Source organism: Lytechinus variegatus, chromosome 4, assembly GCF_018143015.1.
Source record: "Lytechinus variegatus isolate NC3 chromosome 4, Lvar_3.0, whole genome shotgun sequence".
NCBI classification, from domain to species: Eukaryota; Metazoa; Echinodermata; class Echinoidea; order Temnopleuroida; family Toxopneustidae; genus Lytechinus; species Lytechinus variegatus.
Genome location: NC_054743.1, coordinates 26,571,180 through 26,587,987, shown reverse-complemented (window position 1 = coordinate 26,587,987; position 16,808 = coordinate 26,571,180). Strand labels below are relative to the sequence as shown.

Genomic DNA, 16,808 nt, shown 5'->3' with positions numbered 1-16,808 from the left:
CCCGGGCCTAATTGGCTGAGCAAAAAAAAAGAGAAACAAGGGGGGAAGAAAAAAGAAAGAAAAAAGAATTGAAAAGAGAGGAGAAAAAAGGAAGGGGAAACATAACAGGAGGATCGAGGAAGACGAGTGAATAGGGAATATATTATAGACTTTCATATAGTCTCATAAAATTTTCGCTTGAAAACGGTACGTGTCAAGAAAATATCTTGCAAGCCTATTTCTTTCCCAGAAAAACAAGGATAAAACTATGTGTGCAATTTATATTCTTATATTCAACAAATATATATATATATACAAGGTCAAAATCCAAAAGTTGCAAAATGACACCTGAAGTCCCCGTTTCCTTTCTTTTCCTGATGGCATGCATGATCATAACAAGCATTTTAAAGAGAATTAAATAACTTTTTGATTGATATCAAATATGCATTGTGTATAATTGGGAACTGGAGAAATTATAATGGCCATGCAAACTCAGATTTATACTTTTTTGAGATACTCGCTCAAGGATATAGGAACTCGCCATGGCCGCGGGGATAGAACCCCGGACTTTTCTGTGTCAGGCGCCTCACAGACCTGCCTTAGACTAGTATAGTCGGGCCCAGACATAGAGATGTATAAGATGTATAAGTATTAAGTATATATCTCTATGGGCCCAGATGGGCCCAGATCATAGAGTTAACTCTATGGCCCCATAGAGATGTATAGATTATCTATCTCTATGTATGGCCCAGATTCAGATCAGTGCTCGCGGGTGCGGGCTTCGTCATGGGGGTGCTCATGTCAAGGAGCCCCCACCCCCCCCCCCCCCTGCGTTCCCCGATCCGCCTTGCCCCCCCCCCCCCCTCTCCTGGGGACAAATGGGACGTACAGCGCAGATTTAGTCAAATCATTGTCACCCATCGCATTTCAAGTCTCATAATTTGCTTTCCGTCCTCCAATCAATCAAATTTGACAACATTGATCTGATCCAAAGGCTCACAGCGGCTGGGCCTGGGACATAGTCTAGAAGAGGGGAAGCCCCGCGAGTTTCCGCTGGTTCTCGTATTGATATCGACTCTGAATAAAGTTATCGTTGTACGCTGAACACCGCAGCGAAATTATGATTGCATAACCCCCGCTTTTTTAGATTCAGAGGGTAATTCAGAGTCGCGTCCCTGCTGCTACACACCCGCTTTTCACCCGGGCTTACTACAGCTGAAAGCAGAGCAATCGGAGGAACGACATTTTCTTGAGAGTCCGCTCTGTCTAGTCTGAGGCTCTAGTTTTGTAAGTGTTTTTGTTTGTTTCATGTGTTTGTTTTTTGTAGACCAAATTGAAAGCTTCGGCCTCTGTTCTGTGTTCAGCTGAAGTTACTCCGTTGGCTTCACTCACCAAATTAATACGGACATGACCGTGACGGAGGAGAAATTTAAAAAATATGTTAAAAAACTCCTCGAAACAGACGGCTGCCAGCTGTCTAGTTTTTTTGGTGCCAGGTAATAATGGCAGAGGTAAAAATTAAAATAGCAGAGCCAGAGGAGAGGTAATTATAATGGCAGAGGTAGCCACTAGCCAGGAGGCTTCTACTTCTAGAGAGTAAAATCATTCACTAACGTAAGGTTTACTCTCATACTCATACTACTATCGGAAGCCAGGTCTTCCTTTCTATACATTTGTGTGTACCACCAAAAAACCTGAAAATTTCGCTCCCGAGATTTCTACTTTCTCTCTAAAAGATCTAGCCCAAAATCATGTATGGCAGCGAGTCCAAACTTCGCGGACAGTCATTATCTCCAAAACTAGCCAATATCCTTAAAATCTGACATCATCAATGTGAAATTGAAAAGCGACCTAAAATTACCCTTCGTTGAAAGTTTCTGTAGGATTAGTGCAGTATTCATGAAAATATTGGCAAAACATTGTGTACAGGAAATGAGAGTCAGGTACGATTTAAAGAGAAATTCCAGTAGTTGCAGTAAACACTGGTTTCATGAGAAAGTCTGTAAAACCAGGCTTAATTGTCAGAATATAATTGAGGATCTAGATCTGGTACAGTTACATAAACTGAAATCTACGCTATAAAATGTTCACACTGAAGATCACCAACACAGGTAGGCACACGTGGGACAGTGTATTAATATTGCTGGAATAAAAACCTGACGGAAGTGACCGAATCCACGCTTATTTTGCTTATTTCTCAGCAATTACACAATTTCTTCCAGAATCCTTTGGCACATATTTTTTATTCATACAAACAGACACTTAGGTGGTCATTATATTAGATTCTGTCAAAAGTCATTTTGGGATCGTTACCAAAACTGGAATTTATCTTTAATGTCTGATGATCGAACAATATTTTTTTACTGTTTTTCTTAATGACAGATTTGGTAGTACAACCTCCTTATTCTTCATCATGGGTAAAACTGTTGCGAGGGTTGCTCCTTCTGCTGTAAGTAAAGCTGCAGCCAAGGAATCCAAGACCAAAGCAGGCAAGGTCACGAAGAAGAAGGTTCTACCTGCCGGCAAAGGGTCAAGCAAGAATACCAATAACGACGCCAAAGGTATTTATTTTGAAGTTTTTGCACAATTGACCTAAAGGCCTGGTCACACTGCCCGAGCGTTATTGGAGCAGTCATGGAGCAGAGAGATCACCGCTCGCTGGCTCGCTGCTGTTCACCATTTTCAATTTCGATTGGTTTTTTTTTACTCGATTTTTGTTTTCATTTTTTTTTCCCAATTTTGTGAGCGAAATTCGAGAGAGTCTCTCCCTACCACTCCACGACCGCTCCAACAACGCTCGGGCGGTGTGACCAGGCCTTTACAGAAAGTTGCGTTTTCAATGGCGACCTGTTGTGGACTCCAATCACCTCAATTCCTGATATCTTATCTTTGTACATTAAAGGGATACTCCAGGCTGAATTAAATATGATTTGAACACAGATAAAGAAAAATCAGACCAACAAATTAAAACACTGAAAACTTGATAAAAATCCAACAAGGAATAATGACATTTCAAAGTTTCTCATTTTGCGGTGAAACAGTTCTAGGCATGTATTTATGAATATTCAATGAGCAAATTGATGATGTCACATCCCCACTTGTTCTTTTGTATTTTATTATATGAAATTAGGTTTATTCAAATAATTCAACTTTTTTCCTTCAAGAACTAAAAAAAATAAATTGAAATGTGATTTAGTTCATTAGATATTCATTGATGCAACCAGGGTGACCAGATTTCACAAAATGAAATACGGGACAATCGACAAAAAGGATCAACAAAGAAGGCTACACAGTGTTACACCTGTGAAAAATTATAAAGAATTGGAAGGGAGGGTGAACGAAAGAATGAAGGAGAGAAAGAAAAGATGAAAGAAAAAATATGAATTGAGAAGGAAGAAAGAAAAAATGAAGGGGAAAAAAAAAGAACAAAAGAAAGTTAGAATAAAACGATGAAAGAAAGAATAAAAAGCGAAAAAAAGTTTCTGTCATTCTTTGAATGGAATACCGAAAGAAAGAAATAGAAAGGAATGGAAGAAGAATACATGTGTGAAAGACAAAATAAAGGAGAGAAAAAAAAAAAGTAAGAAAAGGAGGAGGAAAGAAAAATGTTTCCTTCATTCTTTGAAAGAAAGAAACGAACAATTAAGAAAGAATGAAAACAGTAAGTAAGGAGGGAAGGAAGGAAGGAATTAAGGGTGGGAGGAAGAGAAAGAATAAGGGAAAGAATTAGAAGTGAAAATAAAATAAAGAATGAAAGAAAGGAAAAAAGAGAAGAGAAAGAATGAAGTGAGGAGGGAATGAAAACATACTGGAAGAAGAGAAAGAAAAAAGGAGAGGAAGGGAGGGGGAGAAAAAAGTTTAAAGAAAGAAAGAATGAAGGAAAAAAAAGGAATTTGATAAAGACAGGTAAGAAAAAGGAGAAAAGAAAGAAAAATGAACACACAGAGAGAGAAAGGATCAGGAAAGAAAGATAGATGGAACAAAAACGGGCAAGCAGGAAGGGTAGAAGGATGAAGAAAGAAGGATAGAAAAGTAAGAAAGAGGAAAAAAGTTCAGACTTCAAGCAAACAAAATAATTCAATAATCTAACAAAAATTCATAATGATATTTGGTGTTTTTCAAATATATTTTTAAAACTAAAAAAAAATTTTAGAAATGAATAAAATTTCAAAGTGATTTTCTTTTTATTTAAAAATTAGATGAAACAACGCGGCATCATACACAACAAGACTCAAAACGAAGGCTTAAACAACTAGATCTATAAACTCAAGAACTTGTTCCTCCCATAATATCATACAAATTTCCCGCCGATTTTTTGATTATTTTCGCATGTTTGGTGGAGAGAATCTGCTCCGATCCTACATGCCTAGCTATAGTAGCCTGCCACACAATGGCAGGAGGCCAGTTCGATTGCGATGTATTGGGGTTAGCAAGAAAATCACCGCAGAATTTGCATAAATTTATTTATCAATTTCATTGTTGTCTCTGCTTCGTCATATGTTGGTTATTTAGATGAAAATTCGTCACTTTTAAATACATTTTGTTCAATATTCTGAAATACGGGACAAATAGGTGTCCCGGGAATGGTTTGTCGGGACGCCGGGACAAAGAAGCAAAATACGGGACAATCACGGGAAATAGGGGACGTCTGGTCACCCTGGATGCAACTTATTTCATTATGAAAGAGGCATAGGCCTATTCACACATTTATGAAATATTGAAGCAATTATGATTCCATGGAATAACATAAGAAAATGGAAAGTAGGGATGTGACATCCTCAGTACACCCACTGGTAGACCTGGGAAGGGGGGGGTACAGAAGCCAAATTAGAATGCAGTTAAAACAGAAGTGTACCCCCCCTTGAAACCAAAGAATTTTTTTTTCTTTTGCTTGTCAAATTTTTTTGTGGGACAAAATATCCTTACTTTTGGGTTGAAAACTTTTTTTGTGTGCCTTTTTTTCCTCAGGAAAATGTGCCCCCCCCCCTTTTTGGAAAATCCTGGATCTACCCCTTAGAAAACCTATTGAATATTCATGATGTGCATATCACTGTTTTCACAAAATGTTGCTAAACTTTGAAATTCAATATCCTTTTTATTTGTTATCCAAATTTGATGAAATATTCGGCTAAGGTGTCTCTCACTTCCCTGTTCAGTATGAGCTCATATTTCATATTCCATTTATTTATTTCACATTAAAAACCAATATACGCAATTACAAAAGAAAGAAAAAGAAATTACTCCATGTGTATATATAAAAGAGATAGATAAAAAAAACATACAACAAAATTAAAATACGATGGTAAATGACCGGGGATAGAAAAAGCAGAGCTTATCAAGTCTAGCCCTGGTATAAAAGGAAAATATGAGAAGGAAGGAGAGGCCCACCCCGGGAGCACGTAGGGTCAGAGGCATTAGGCAGAAGAAAGTCGGGACAGAAGCGATGCTTGTGCCCCAAAATTATTGTGGTTTGAAGAGTATAAACTAAAAGTGTGTTTTATTATACAAATTTAATTTGATTGGGTACCAGATCAAATTGATTTTTTAAAAGGGGTAAAGTAAGTGCTTGAATGGCAATTCAAAATAGAACTATTATAAGAAATAACCTGAAATCATTTGAGATATAATATGTGTAGCTACATATATTGGCTGACCAATGCTCATTCCTTGTTGATATTTCTCACAGCAATTGCAAAAGGAAGCAATAAGAAAGGAGATAGCACTTCCCAGGAGGAGGCGATTCGCAAGGAGCAGGGGTACACGGAATCCCTCCCCAAGAGGAACGCCAAAGGCGAATTAGTCTTCCAGGATTACCCTGAGATGAGGCCGAACATGACCCCCAAGGAAGTCCTCCAGGCCGGCAGCTTTGGGGGCACGTACTTCAGACCAATAAAATCATCCGTCACTGGTAAAGTGTCAATGTCCAAGATCAATTAAATGTCATACAAATACATGTATAAAAAAAACAGATAAAAAGTGCTTGCCCTTTCTATTATTTCCATTCAAACATAATACAAATTAATATCAGAATTAAGAGATAAAAGTTATTACAAATATGTAATTGGTGATTTCAAGACAGTATAAAGATTTATATAAAACAAGCAGTATCAATTAGAGCATATAAAAATTGAAAGGTGGGGGGGGGGTCCACAAAAGGCATGCTTTCAATATGAAGGAGGATTTGGTTACCAGAAAATTGAGTCAAGTCTGTGAAGCATAAGAAATGCGTAATACATATACTTTACAATTTACAGTAATATGTAGAAAATTAACATATTCATTGTTTCTGCTATTAAATGTCTATGTTTCTTCCATCCAGGTGAGAAATACTCTGGCGTATGGAAAGAACTACCAAAGAATTGGCTTGAAGGCTTAGATATCTCTAAGCAGGTGAGTATACATGTAGTATTTGGACTATTGGCCATTACATCATAATCCATCTGAATTTATCATTTTCCCATCATCATTCTTTTAAGTCAGCATTTTACCCTCTTGCAAACAGTTACGGACTCTCACACCATGATGATATGTTTCTACCAAGTCCAACCATACCGCAAGGTCACATGTGTTCTCACTGTTACATATTTTAACACCTTACATTTTTGTATCATGGCTCTTTCTGTTCTCCTCTAGTTACCTTCTTCATCTTCCCGGTTTCTGAGCCACTTTTGATTCTGTCCTGCTAGGGTCCACACACCTTCCTCACCTGAGTAACCTCGGGTTTGGTGTCCACCCGACAACGATCAGGCAGTACTGACATACATGGTTACCAATTGCAGGAGAGGCCTGACCCGACTTGAATTTCTTTACAAGCCATTTGCTAATTGATTGCAAACACCTTGAATTAAACTGCCACAGTTATTTAAAAGGGCTGAAATTGTTGTGTCGGTGCAAGAACACCCTTAGCAAAACATTTTTGCACACCGCATCGGTGCAGAAACATCCTTACACTGCACGCAATGTACTTACCTCACAGCTTCTGCTAAGGGTGATTTAGAGTTAAAGGTAAATGCTAGTTTTGGTAACGATATCAAAATGAGTTCGTACAGAATCCAATGAAATGACCACCAAAGTGTCTGTTTGTATGAATAAAACGCATGTGCCAAAGAATTCTGGAAGAAATTGTGTAATTGCTGAGAAATCAGCAAATAAGCACAGGAATCGGGTAGGGCGTCGGGCCCGACGCCCTAAGCAATAATTATACATTGTCCGACGTGCGCTTATCTGTGTTGGGGATCTTCGGTGTGAACATTTTTCAGCGTAGATTTCAAGATTTCACAAAGTTCAGTTAATGTAACTGTACCAGATCTAGATCCTCGATGATATACTGACAATTAAGCCTTGTTTTACAGACTTTCTCATGAAATCAGTGTTTACTGCAACTACTGGAATTTCTCTTTAAGTGTGTTCTTGCGCCGACACAACAAAATAAAGACTTGGGGCCCACCGACTTGGTCTAGGTTTTGTTATGGTATTTTCAAATTAGAAAACGAATCTGCCCTCAGGAGTGCATGGCAATCTTTTAAAATCACCTTAGAACCACCATTAGTAATGAAGGAACTTCAAATAAGGCAAGGCATTAGAGGTTGGCTCCCAAGGTACCTGTAATGGTCTTAATTGTCTTTCATCAGCACATTAATCTAGTTCAGATTGTATGTTGATGTGTGGAAGCTCTCTTTCCCACAAACTAACATAGAGGGCCTCCTGACTCCAAATTCAGTTCTCAGTGCCAATCCTCTCATAAGGAGGGGAGATGAGTGGATTGGCACTGCGCTAGGGATTAGAAATCAGGAGACCCTCTAGTTTTAGGAAAGAGAGCTTCCACACATCAATGTTCAATCTGGACTTCCATTTTATACCCCCTGGGTGATCACGCCCAGGAAAATTACCCACAGGAATACATACCCCTCAATGCAAGGACAATAACCAATCACAGATTAAGTAGCATCTTGAAATTGGCTTTAAACCAGTAATGTACAAATTCAACTTTTTATCTGTTGCCACAGGTCGCATCGAGTCCTTACCGAGCAGAGGTCAACACGTACAAGGTCAAGTGCGGAGGAAGCCTTGAGATGTGGGAAAGCTCTGGCTGGATCGACAAGCAGGATCCGTATGGCTGGTTCATGTGGTATTGCAGGTAAAATCGGTTGTCTGCTGCCCTCATCTTTCTCCTTCTCTTCATGGTATTTGTTCCATGATGCATAAAGTTACATATTCACATGACTTCAGGAGTGTCTGCTCTATTAGAATGCCCCCTAAATACCGGGAGCTAAAACTTTAAACTGCATTTCAAATAAGTTTGAGAATTCTATTTCTAATCTTATTAAAAAAATGTAGATAGGATTTAACTTTAGTCTTGAGTAATAATTAAACTACATACTTGGAATCCAGTTGCATACATAATCACACAAAACTCGACTGTGCATTATGTGCAAGTCCAATTCTTTACCAATTCATCTTATCATTCTTTTCTTCATCCGACAGGTTCTACTTGGGGCGGAGAACAGCTGATGATGAGAGACAGGTGGGACGCTGGAAGAAATGCGCCGGCGTCAAGGGAAGATGGCGAAACAACCTTATTGCTAAATGTGCCAGAAGTGGTTGCGCTTACGATAACTTTGCAGTCTCCCCGGTTGTGCGACAGACCCTGCAGCATTGGGGATACCGTCTAACCAAAGAAGACTTTGAAAAAGCAGCCAAGAGATTCAAGTAACATTAGAGACCTCTTTGTTTCATGCATACCGGTATCATCGAACTTGCCTTTCTCCGATTGCGGAAGGACGATTTCATTGGAAGCACTTGTATATTTATCGTGGGGTTAACAGTTGCCATTTTTAGAGATACAGTCTTAGCCAGGTTTCAAACACATCAGGCTTTTGTACAGCACATATTAGGATTTAACATGCTCTGGCTCCTTTTCAGGCCTCAGGGAGTATAATTGACCGGTGTCCCTGCTTGTACAGTAGCAACCATTCCTCAAAATTGTCATTTTCATGAGATTGGCATACTCGTAAAGGATTCTACTGAACTAACATCTATCCCATGAACTCTGTACACCACGGCGTGCCTCATACAGTGCTGTACCATGTTGGCAATAAAGCACAAATCCAATCTTGTGTGGGGTGAACAATTAATTGCAGATATGGTTTTTACCCACCTTATCTACATGTAGGTTCATCTTCATTCCATATGTTGTAATCCTAGTTGGTCTAGTTCATCTGCAAACAATTTAGTCCAATTGATATGTAGCCCATTTTACTATTTTGTCTAATTTCCAATTAGGCTGCACCCATCTCATCTTATAACCACTTGCTTATCAGCCTAACATCACTCAAGTAGAACTGTATCGTTTATGAACCAAATTATTTTCATCTGACAAAGTAAAAGTGATAATTTGATGAAGTGGAAATTAGACCTACTGTGCATGAGACTAAGTGAGAATTGGAGTAGACCAAGTGCGTATTAAAAGACAAAGTGTAGAGCAGACCAAACAGCAATTAGACCAAATTGATATTAGACCAAATGGGTTTAGCCCATGTGGTATAAGACTATATGAAAAGACCAACTGCTTGTAGATCAAGTGACTATAACTGATCTATTGGTGTGTCTTTGAGGGCAGGGTGCTACATAGGCACTTGCCTGATTGCCCAGGGCAAGTAAAAGTTAGAGACGGGCAAGTGTTTTAAAGTAAAGACCAAAACTACTTGCCCGAATTGGGCAAGCAAAATTCACACAGACAGCAAAATTCTCACAGTAGAATGACCGAAATTCAGGTCAAAATGATGATATTGATTATAATTTTGGTCATGGCAAGCAAGATAAAATCACTTTGGAAAAATAAATGCAATAACAAGGTAGATAAGCTCATGTCAAAAGAGAGAAAAAAGGCCAATGGTTTATAAAACCGCAAAACTTTCTTTTGAAGAGGTAAAAAAATTTTCAGGGATTTTTTGGGGAAAGTGAAATAGATTTTGGGCAAGTATATTCCATTCTGTTGAAAAATCTACTTGCCCGACTGGGCAAGTGTTTCTAAAAAGTTATGTAGCACCCTGGAGGGGTTTATGTACAGTGTATATATCTCTCTGTAAGTTATTCAATGTCTGGCCACCTGTGCTGCTAAATAAGGAGGCCCCTTTTTTAGGGGGGGGGGGGGTGAGTGGGAGTAAATTTCCTATATATCTCTAATTTGGACAAATCATCCCAGCCATGGCGTAATTTCCTTCAGCAAGAAACTGATCCACAGTGTGCTGCACTCAACCCAGGTGAGGTAAATGGGAACCGGCAGGAAGTTATTCCTCAAGCTGTGTGCGCTATGAACGCCTAGCTTAGCCGGGTAATATTGGAGCGCCTCGAGCACCTAACAAGGTGGATATGTGCGCAATATAAATACCCTATATTATTAATATTATCTTCATATATGCTTGTTAATACAAGATATTTCATATATCAGATTTCAACTAAAATTGGTTGAAATCAACATGAACCAAGAAAAGGCCACTAGTCATGCGTAACTTAGGAACATCTATGTGCATTGACTTTATTCAGATTCTAAACCTTGCTACACATACCATGTTGATGATTTCTTTGGGAGGGTAACTTTAGAATAAAGCCCAAATAAGTTTCAAAACAATTACACTACTGCTATGATATCAACATCATTCATTTCCTATGACAAGAATGCTTTTTCATGTCATGATTTTGATTTCACTATTTCTGTTTAAAAATCCAGAATATTTTAGCTGTCATATAGGATGTAGATGAACACTTCACAACACAGGAACACTGCCAACAGTTAAAAAAATTTACTTACAGATTTTACCACGAAGTATTGTATTGTTTTATTGGATTTTGCATTGAATCCCAGGCTTGTCACAGTACTTTTCAGTACTTTTCACAATACAATTTTGAGGGGCATGAAAATTATATTTTCTATGAAATTCTGTGAATTAGTATGTTTTCTGTTAAGTGCCATACCATGTAGTATCATGATTCTAAGACTTGATATTCTGGGGCCTGTGTTATGAGATTTGTACCGATAATAGATTTGCAATTAAAGTTTAAAGGGGAAGGTCACACTGACAAAAAGTTTATTGTAAAAATATTTAAAAATATTGGTCAAGGTTTGAGAAAAATCCATCAAAGGATAAGATAGTTATTAGAATTCAAATTATTTGATTTGTGACGTCATATACGAGCAGCTTTCCTACACATGGGATGGTAAAAAAACATAAAATGTCATTTTCACAGAAAATTTTCAGTGTTACATGTATGCTTGCGGGATTTTTCTCTTTTATTCAAATCAACTTTTGATTTGGGTGGACTTGTCCTTTTATCAATTTTACTCATAATTCACCAATATTTCTTATTTTTTCTGCTAATTTTACAACAAACTTTTTGTCAGGGTGGACTTCCCCTTTAAGATTGACTGACAGTAACTTTTTACAGAAATTAATTCATATCATGCATTTTAACAAGTCTTTGTGACCTCTTATGACGCTGAAGTTACAGTAGGCGATTGTTTAGTTTAGTTTAGTTTACTCCAACGATGTTGTAGGACGAAGCCTGTTCATCGATCAAAGTAGAAATGTCTATTGTTGCTCTCCTTCAGACAAAATTAGATGCGCTACTTATGTTGGCATGGAGGGGTGGCAGGGGTATCGTAGACAGTGAAAAATCCCATGGAAACACACAAGAAACGAAAATTACTCAAAGTCATAGGCAATCTTCTCCCAATGCTTATCCAGTCTATTCTTAAAAGCAATCACTGAACAAGCAGTAACTACATCTTCTGGGAGACTGTTCCACACATCTATCACTCGGTTAGCAAAGAAAAACTTACGCACATCAAGACGCGAATATCTTTTCTCTAGCTTTAAGGAATGACCTCGCGTTTTACCACCTTGTCTCAGATAGAAAAGTTCAGAACTTGAATCATAGTAACCATGCAGATATTTGTACACATCAATCATGTCACCTCTTTTACGTCGATGACTGAGTGATGGCAATTTCAGGAGGCGAAGACGTTCAGAGTATGATAGGTGCTTAATACCTGGGATCAATTTAGTAGCTCTACGTTGGACACTTTCTAACCGCCTCTGCTCACCCAGCTTATACGGTGACCACGCAGCCTGGCCATACTCTAAGATAGGGCGAATAATACCCTTAAACAAAAGCTTAATAGAGGTCTTATCCAAATGTACAAAAGTTCTTCTAATAATACCAAGCAGTCTATTAGACTTTGACACCACTTTAGAAATGTGCTCCTTGAAAGAAAGACGTGAGTCTACCTGAACTCCTAAATCTCTCTCACTCTCACATTCACGTAGAACAACCGATTGTGAACCTTTGGTCATATGATACTCAGAGTCAGAACTACTTCTTCCAATCTTCAACACAGTACATTTATCTGGGTGAAAACGTAGCTGCCACTTCTCAGCCCAGGCCTCAAGCTCAGTCAAATCATCCTGCAATTTACCGGTGGCCCCTGGAACATCAGAACGAACATACAACTTAGTATCGTCAGCAAACAGTTTGGCTGAAGTCTGCACTATATCTGGGAGATCATTAACATACATTAAAAACAAAATGGGGCCGAGAACACTGCCCTGGGGTATTCCACTGCAAACTTCTGACCAGTGGGAATGTTGACCACTGACAACGACCCTTTGACGTCTACCAAGCAGGAAATCACTAATCCATGCATGCATTTTCCCTTTGACTCCAAGAGCTTGTAGTTTACTAAGAAGTCGGTGATGGGGGACAGTGTCAAAGGCTTTCATAAAATCCATGAACACTACATCTATACTACCGCCATCATCCAAAATGCGGGTCCACTCATCCAAAACTTCTAAAAACTGTGTAATACAAGAACGTCCAGCAATAAAACCATGCTGATGAACAGAGAGCAGCTCATTCTCCTGGAGATGACGAATAAGTTGTGTCCTTATCAAGCTTTCAAGTAACTTACAAATAACACATGTCAGACTTACAGGCCTGTAGTTCCTACCTTCTGATTTGCTACCCTTTTTGAATACAGGGGTCACATTAGCACTCTTCCAATCTTCAGGCAAAACTCCTTGTCCTACACTTTTCTGAAACAGAATGGAAATAGGAAAGCAAAGTACATCAGCTAATTCCTTGAGTACACGTGGATGGATTTGGTCAGGCCCAGGAGCTTTACTTGGTTGCAGTTTACACAGAAGATTGAATACATCATTGGAAGATATCTCTATTTCATCAAACGGAGCAATAAATACACCCACAGGGGGAGCTGGCATGTCATTCATATTCTCCTGAGTAAAAACTGATGTGAAAACATCCTGCAAAACTTCAGCCTTTTCCTTGTTTGAAGTAGTGGTACTCCCATCAGGTTTGACAATGTTGGCAACTGACTCCCGGACAGTGGTCTTGGATTTTACATAGGACCAAAAAGCTTTAGGGCATTGTTTAGATCCAGATGCAATACGTCCCTCAAAATTATGAACAGCTTTTCTACATGCCCATCTGGCCTGATTACTTGAACGGGCGTAACATTGGCGTTGTTCATCAATATCCCTTCCACTGTATCTTGTATGATTAACACCCTTTAGCATATCACGCAGTTTCCTATACTGTCTGTGCTTCTCCTGCACAAGGCCAAGGGTCTTTGCATCCATCCAAGGTTTCTTTTGTTGATGCCTCTTTGAGTCAATCTTTGGGGTATATCTATCGACAGCATCATGTAACTTCTGCTTGAAAAAGAGCCAAGATTCCTCAACAGACTTATCTGCAAACTCAGCTTCCCAATGAACATCATGTAGCTTATCACTCATAGTTGCAAAGTCTGCCTTGTTAAACAGGTACTTGCTGTCTCTAATGGAAGAGATAAATCCCTTAATCTTCATATCAAAAATGAGAGTGCAATGATCACTTTTCCCTATGCCTGCAGTCGTATTAATTTCAGAAATGTCATCCTCACTGCAAGTAAAAACCAAGTCTAAGATGTTAGAGCGCTGGCCTTGTCTGTGTCTAGTTGGTTCTTGTTGATGCTGTACAAGGAAAGCATCCCTCGTGCTTTCAAGAAATTTAAAGGCTGAGTGTTCTACACCAGGAATACATGTTTCAGACTTCCAATCAATCTCGGGATAATTAAAATCACCAAAAATCAAAACATCTTTAAAACCACCTGATCCAATCCCACGTAAAGTAGAACAGAGTTGTTCATTCTCAAGATCATTACTATTTGGGCTGCGATAAACTAAACCGACTAGAAGTTTGGTGCTTCCAGAGAAAGGAATCTGAGCAAACACAGCCTGCTGAAATCCATACACAGACAAACCTGTAAATAACTCGGGTTTCAAAGAACAAGATATATACAAACATACTCCACGACCGTCTTCTTGTAGGTTGTGGAAAACTTCATAACCATCTAGCTGAATTTCAGCTAAAGATAGATTGTAACGAGAATTCTTTGGTTTAACTTCTGTCAAACCAATAACATGGGGATGATAACTAGAAATAAGAACTTGTAACTCATGCCTTTTATTTAGGAACGTATCTACATTAGAATATATACACTTGAGGCTACTAGGATATGCATTTACTTGCTGATCTCCGGGAAGTCTTTTCGACTTGCCAGATCCAGCTCTGGAGCTACCTGCTGCCCTATCACCTGGGGTTGGCGAGGATCCTGCACTGATCTCATAGGAGAAGCTTGGTTCCTTCCGATGTTCACAACCCTTCCATTTCTCCTTATCCACTTTGCAGACAGGTCGCCCTGCTGAAAGGACTCTTTCTTCCTCTTGTTTAAGGCCTCCATCAAGTTTTTTTCTTGCTTCCTCTGGAGCGGAGTTAGATCTTGCCTAACCTGAATACTCTTCAGATCATCAAACTCCTTAAGACGATGAGCTGACTTCAAAATTGTGGGTATGTTGGAAGCACAATACTGTAATAACCTTAAAATAATTGAAATAAAGTATTTTGACATCGTCTATTCCGGGAATGCCAACCCCGTAACAAAAAAGAATTGCAGTATTTTGTTGAGGGATGCAAGAAAAGGATTTTCGGTGTAAAAAGATGGTATTCAACTTTCTCCATTAGACAAGTGTATAATACAATTTTGGAAATTTTTTTCATAAAACCTTCAGTATTTGTATAAAGGGGACAATGAATAGGCCTACTTTAAAAATGGAACAGTTACATGTAGCATATCTGCTTTAATATAATCAAATATTTTGTAATTTAAGCTGCTAAAAGACATTGCATTAGAAAGGAATATTTAATAATCACATGGACTTACCTTTCTCCAATCATGTAAGGAAGTGAATGTTAATCTGAATTGCCTCCTCTTGTGAACTTCATGTGTGTGACAGTATTTACTATGGCCTATCTCAGGAAGTGTATTTTACAAGTGTATATTTTTTCTAGTTTGTTTTTTAATGTATTATACATGTGCTACAGTATGTTTTAGTTCAATAATCTATCACATGTACATGTATGCAAATTTCAAATGAGTACATTTTTTTACTAAAAAAAATTGTTGCCAATTTGAGGAATGGAAACCAGGGGCCCTTCACACAAAACTAAGCGATGATTGTAGAACATTTTTCTATGATTGATTCCATTGACTACAATGTACAATCATTCGTAAAAAATCACTAACTTTATGTTACGGGACCCAGACCGCCTTAATTTTCAATCATATCAAGTATTATTTTACATCATGAAAAAGTGTGTGGTATAAGTGTGAATGATTCTGTCATTTGATATTTGTGAATATGTACAGTGAATAAAGTGCTAAAAACAACCAGCTGCCAGATTTTGTTACCCTTGCTTTCTGTCTAAACCTTTTAAAGCCTGTATTCAGTTTCTAATTAATTGATTATTCATTGTGCAAAGTGTTAGTTAATTGCCAGATATACTGCACATGTGATGAATTGGTATATCACATGATGCACATATGTGTGAAAAATAGCTGATCTGAACTATTACAATGTACATCTACAAGCTATAGGTAAAGTCAATTGATGTGAACATTTTTCGTAACAATTTTCTCTCTATTATATAGTATATAACAAATTCCCAGGCTTGGAATGAGACAAAATTTTTAGGACATAATCTTCTAGAGGCAGTGTCGGGGTTTTCGATAGTGAGTATTGGTGTGGGTGGGTGTGTGTGTGTAAGGGTGAGGGATGGGGGTGGGAGAAAGACGCCCTAGATGTAACTTTGAGAAGACTTGTTTTCAATTGGATAACGGGTACAATGTAGTATAGTATTGCATGCATGATTCAGATTTCTGGCGTGGGTCTATATTAATACTGTACTGTTCCTTCTTTTTTCCCACTACTTTAAAAATTATGAGGGGGGGGGGGTCACCCCTAGCTGGTAGCACCTTCCTCACAATTTTCACACATAGGAGTACCCATGTTATCCAAGCATCTCAAAATTGGACCCTAAATGATGTAATCAGTGTCAAATTCTATCCTTAAACAGAATATTAAATGGCAATAAATTGGGTAGAATGTACCCCTAAAATGTCAAATGTAGGACTGAAAACTACCCACATTTTCCCAAAAATGTTGATGCCTTGGGTCAGAAATCAAGCCCTTATTCTACTTTGTTGGACATGCATTGGTACCACATCAGTCTGAGAATGCCCTCGGGCTTTGAAACATGACAAGGCATAAAATGAGGGTCTTTGGGTAATACACATGTATGGCAAGGGCTCCTAAAGCTACGGCGTACGCACATGCAATTTCAATGACAAAATGTGCACTCTCTTCAGAAACTGTGATTGCATGGCGAACGATTCCTATTCATATTTTCTACAGAAGCTGCAATTAATTCTATAA

General features: G+C 38.4%; 1 protein-coding gene across 1 annotated transcript; it reads left to right on the top strand.

The window, feature by feature from the left end:
- Positions 1-1,180: 1,180 nt before the first annotated feature.
- LOC121413715 lies at positions 1,181-9,706 on the top strand. The gene is made up of 6 exons (XM_041606640.1): positions 1,181-1,266; positions 2,362-2,540; positions 5,666-5,887; positions 6,299-6,369; positions 7,986-8,116; positions 8,464-9,706. The coding sequence occupies exons 2-6, from the start codon at positions 2,393-2,395 to the stop codon at positions 8,690-8,692; spliced, it is 801 nt and encodes a 266-aa protein (XP_041462574.1). The 5' UTR covers positions 1,181-1,266; positions 2,362-2,392; the 3' UTR covers positions 8,693-9,706.
- The last annotated feature ends 7,102 nt before the right edge of the window (positions 9,707-16,808 follow it).

Excerpts from the sequence above, each read along its gene's own strand:
- LOC121413715 (XM_041606640.1), top strand. The coding sequence starts at position 2,393 with ATGGGTAAAACTGTTGCGAGGGTTGCTCCTTCTGCTGTAAGTAAAGCT. Across the intron at positions 6,370-7,985 it reads GCTTAGATATCTCTAAGCAG|GTCGCATCGAGTCCTTACCG; the intron begins GTGAGTATACAT and ends CTGTTGCCACAG. Across the intron at positions 8,117-8,463 it reads TGGTTCATGTGGTATTGCAG|GTTCTACTTGGGGCGGAGAA; the intron begins GTAAAATCGGTT and ends TTCATCCGACAG.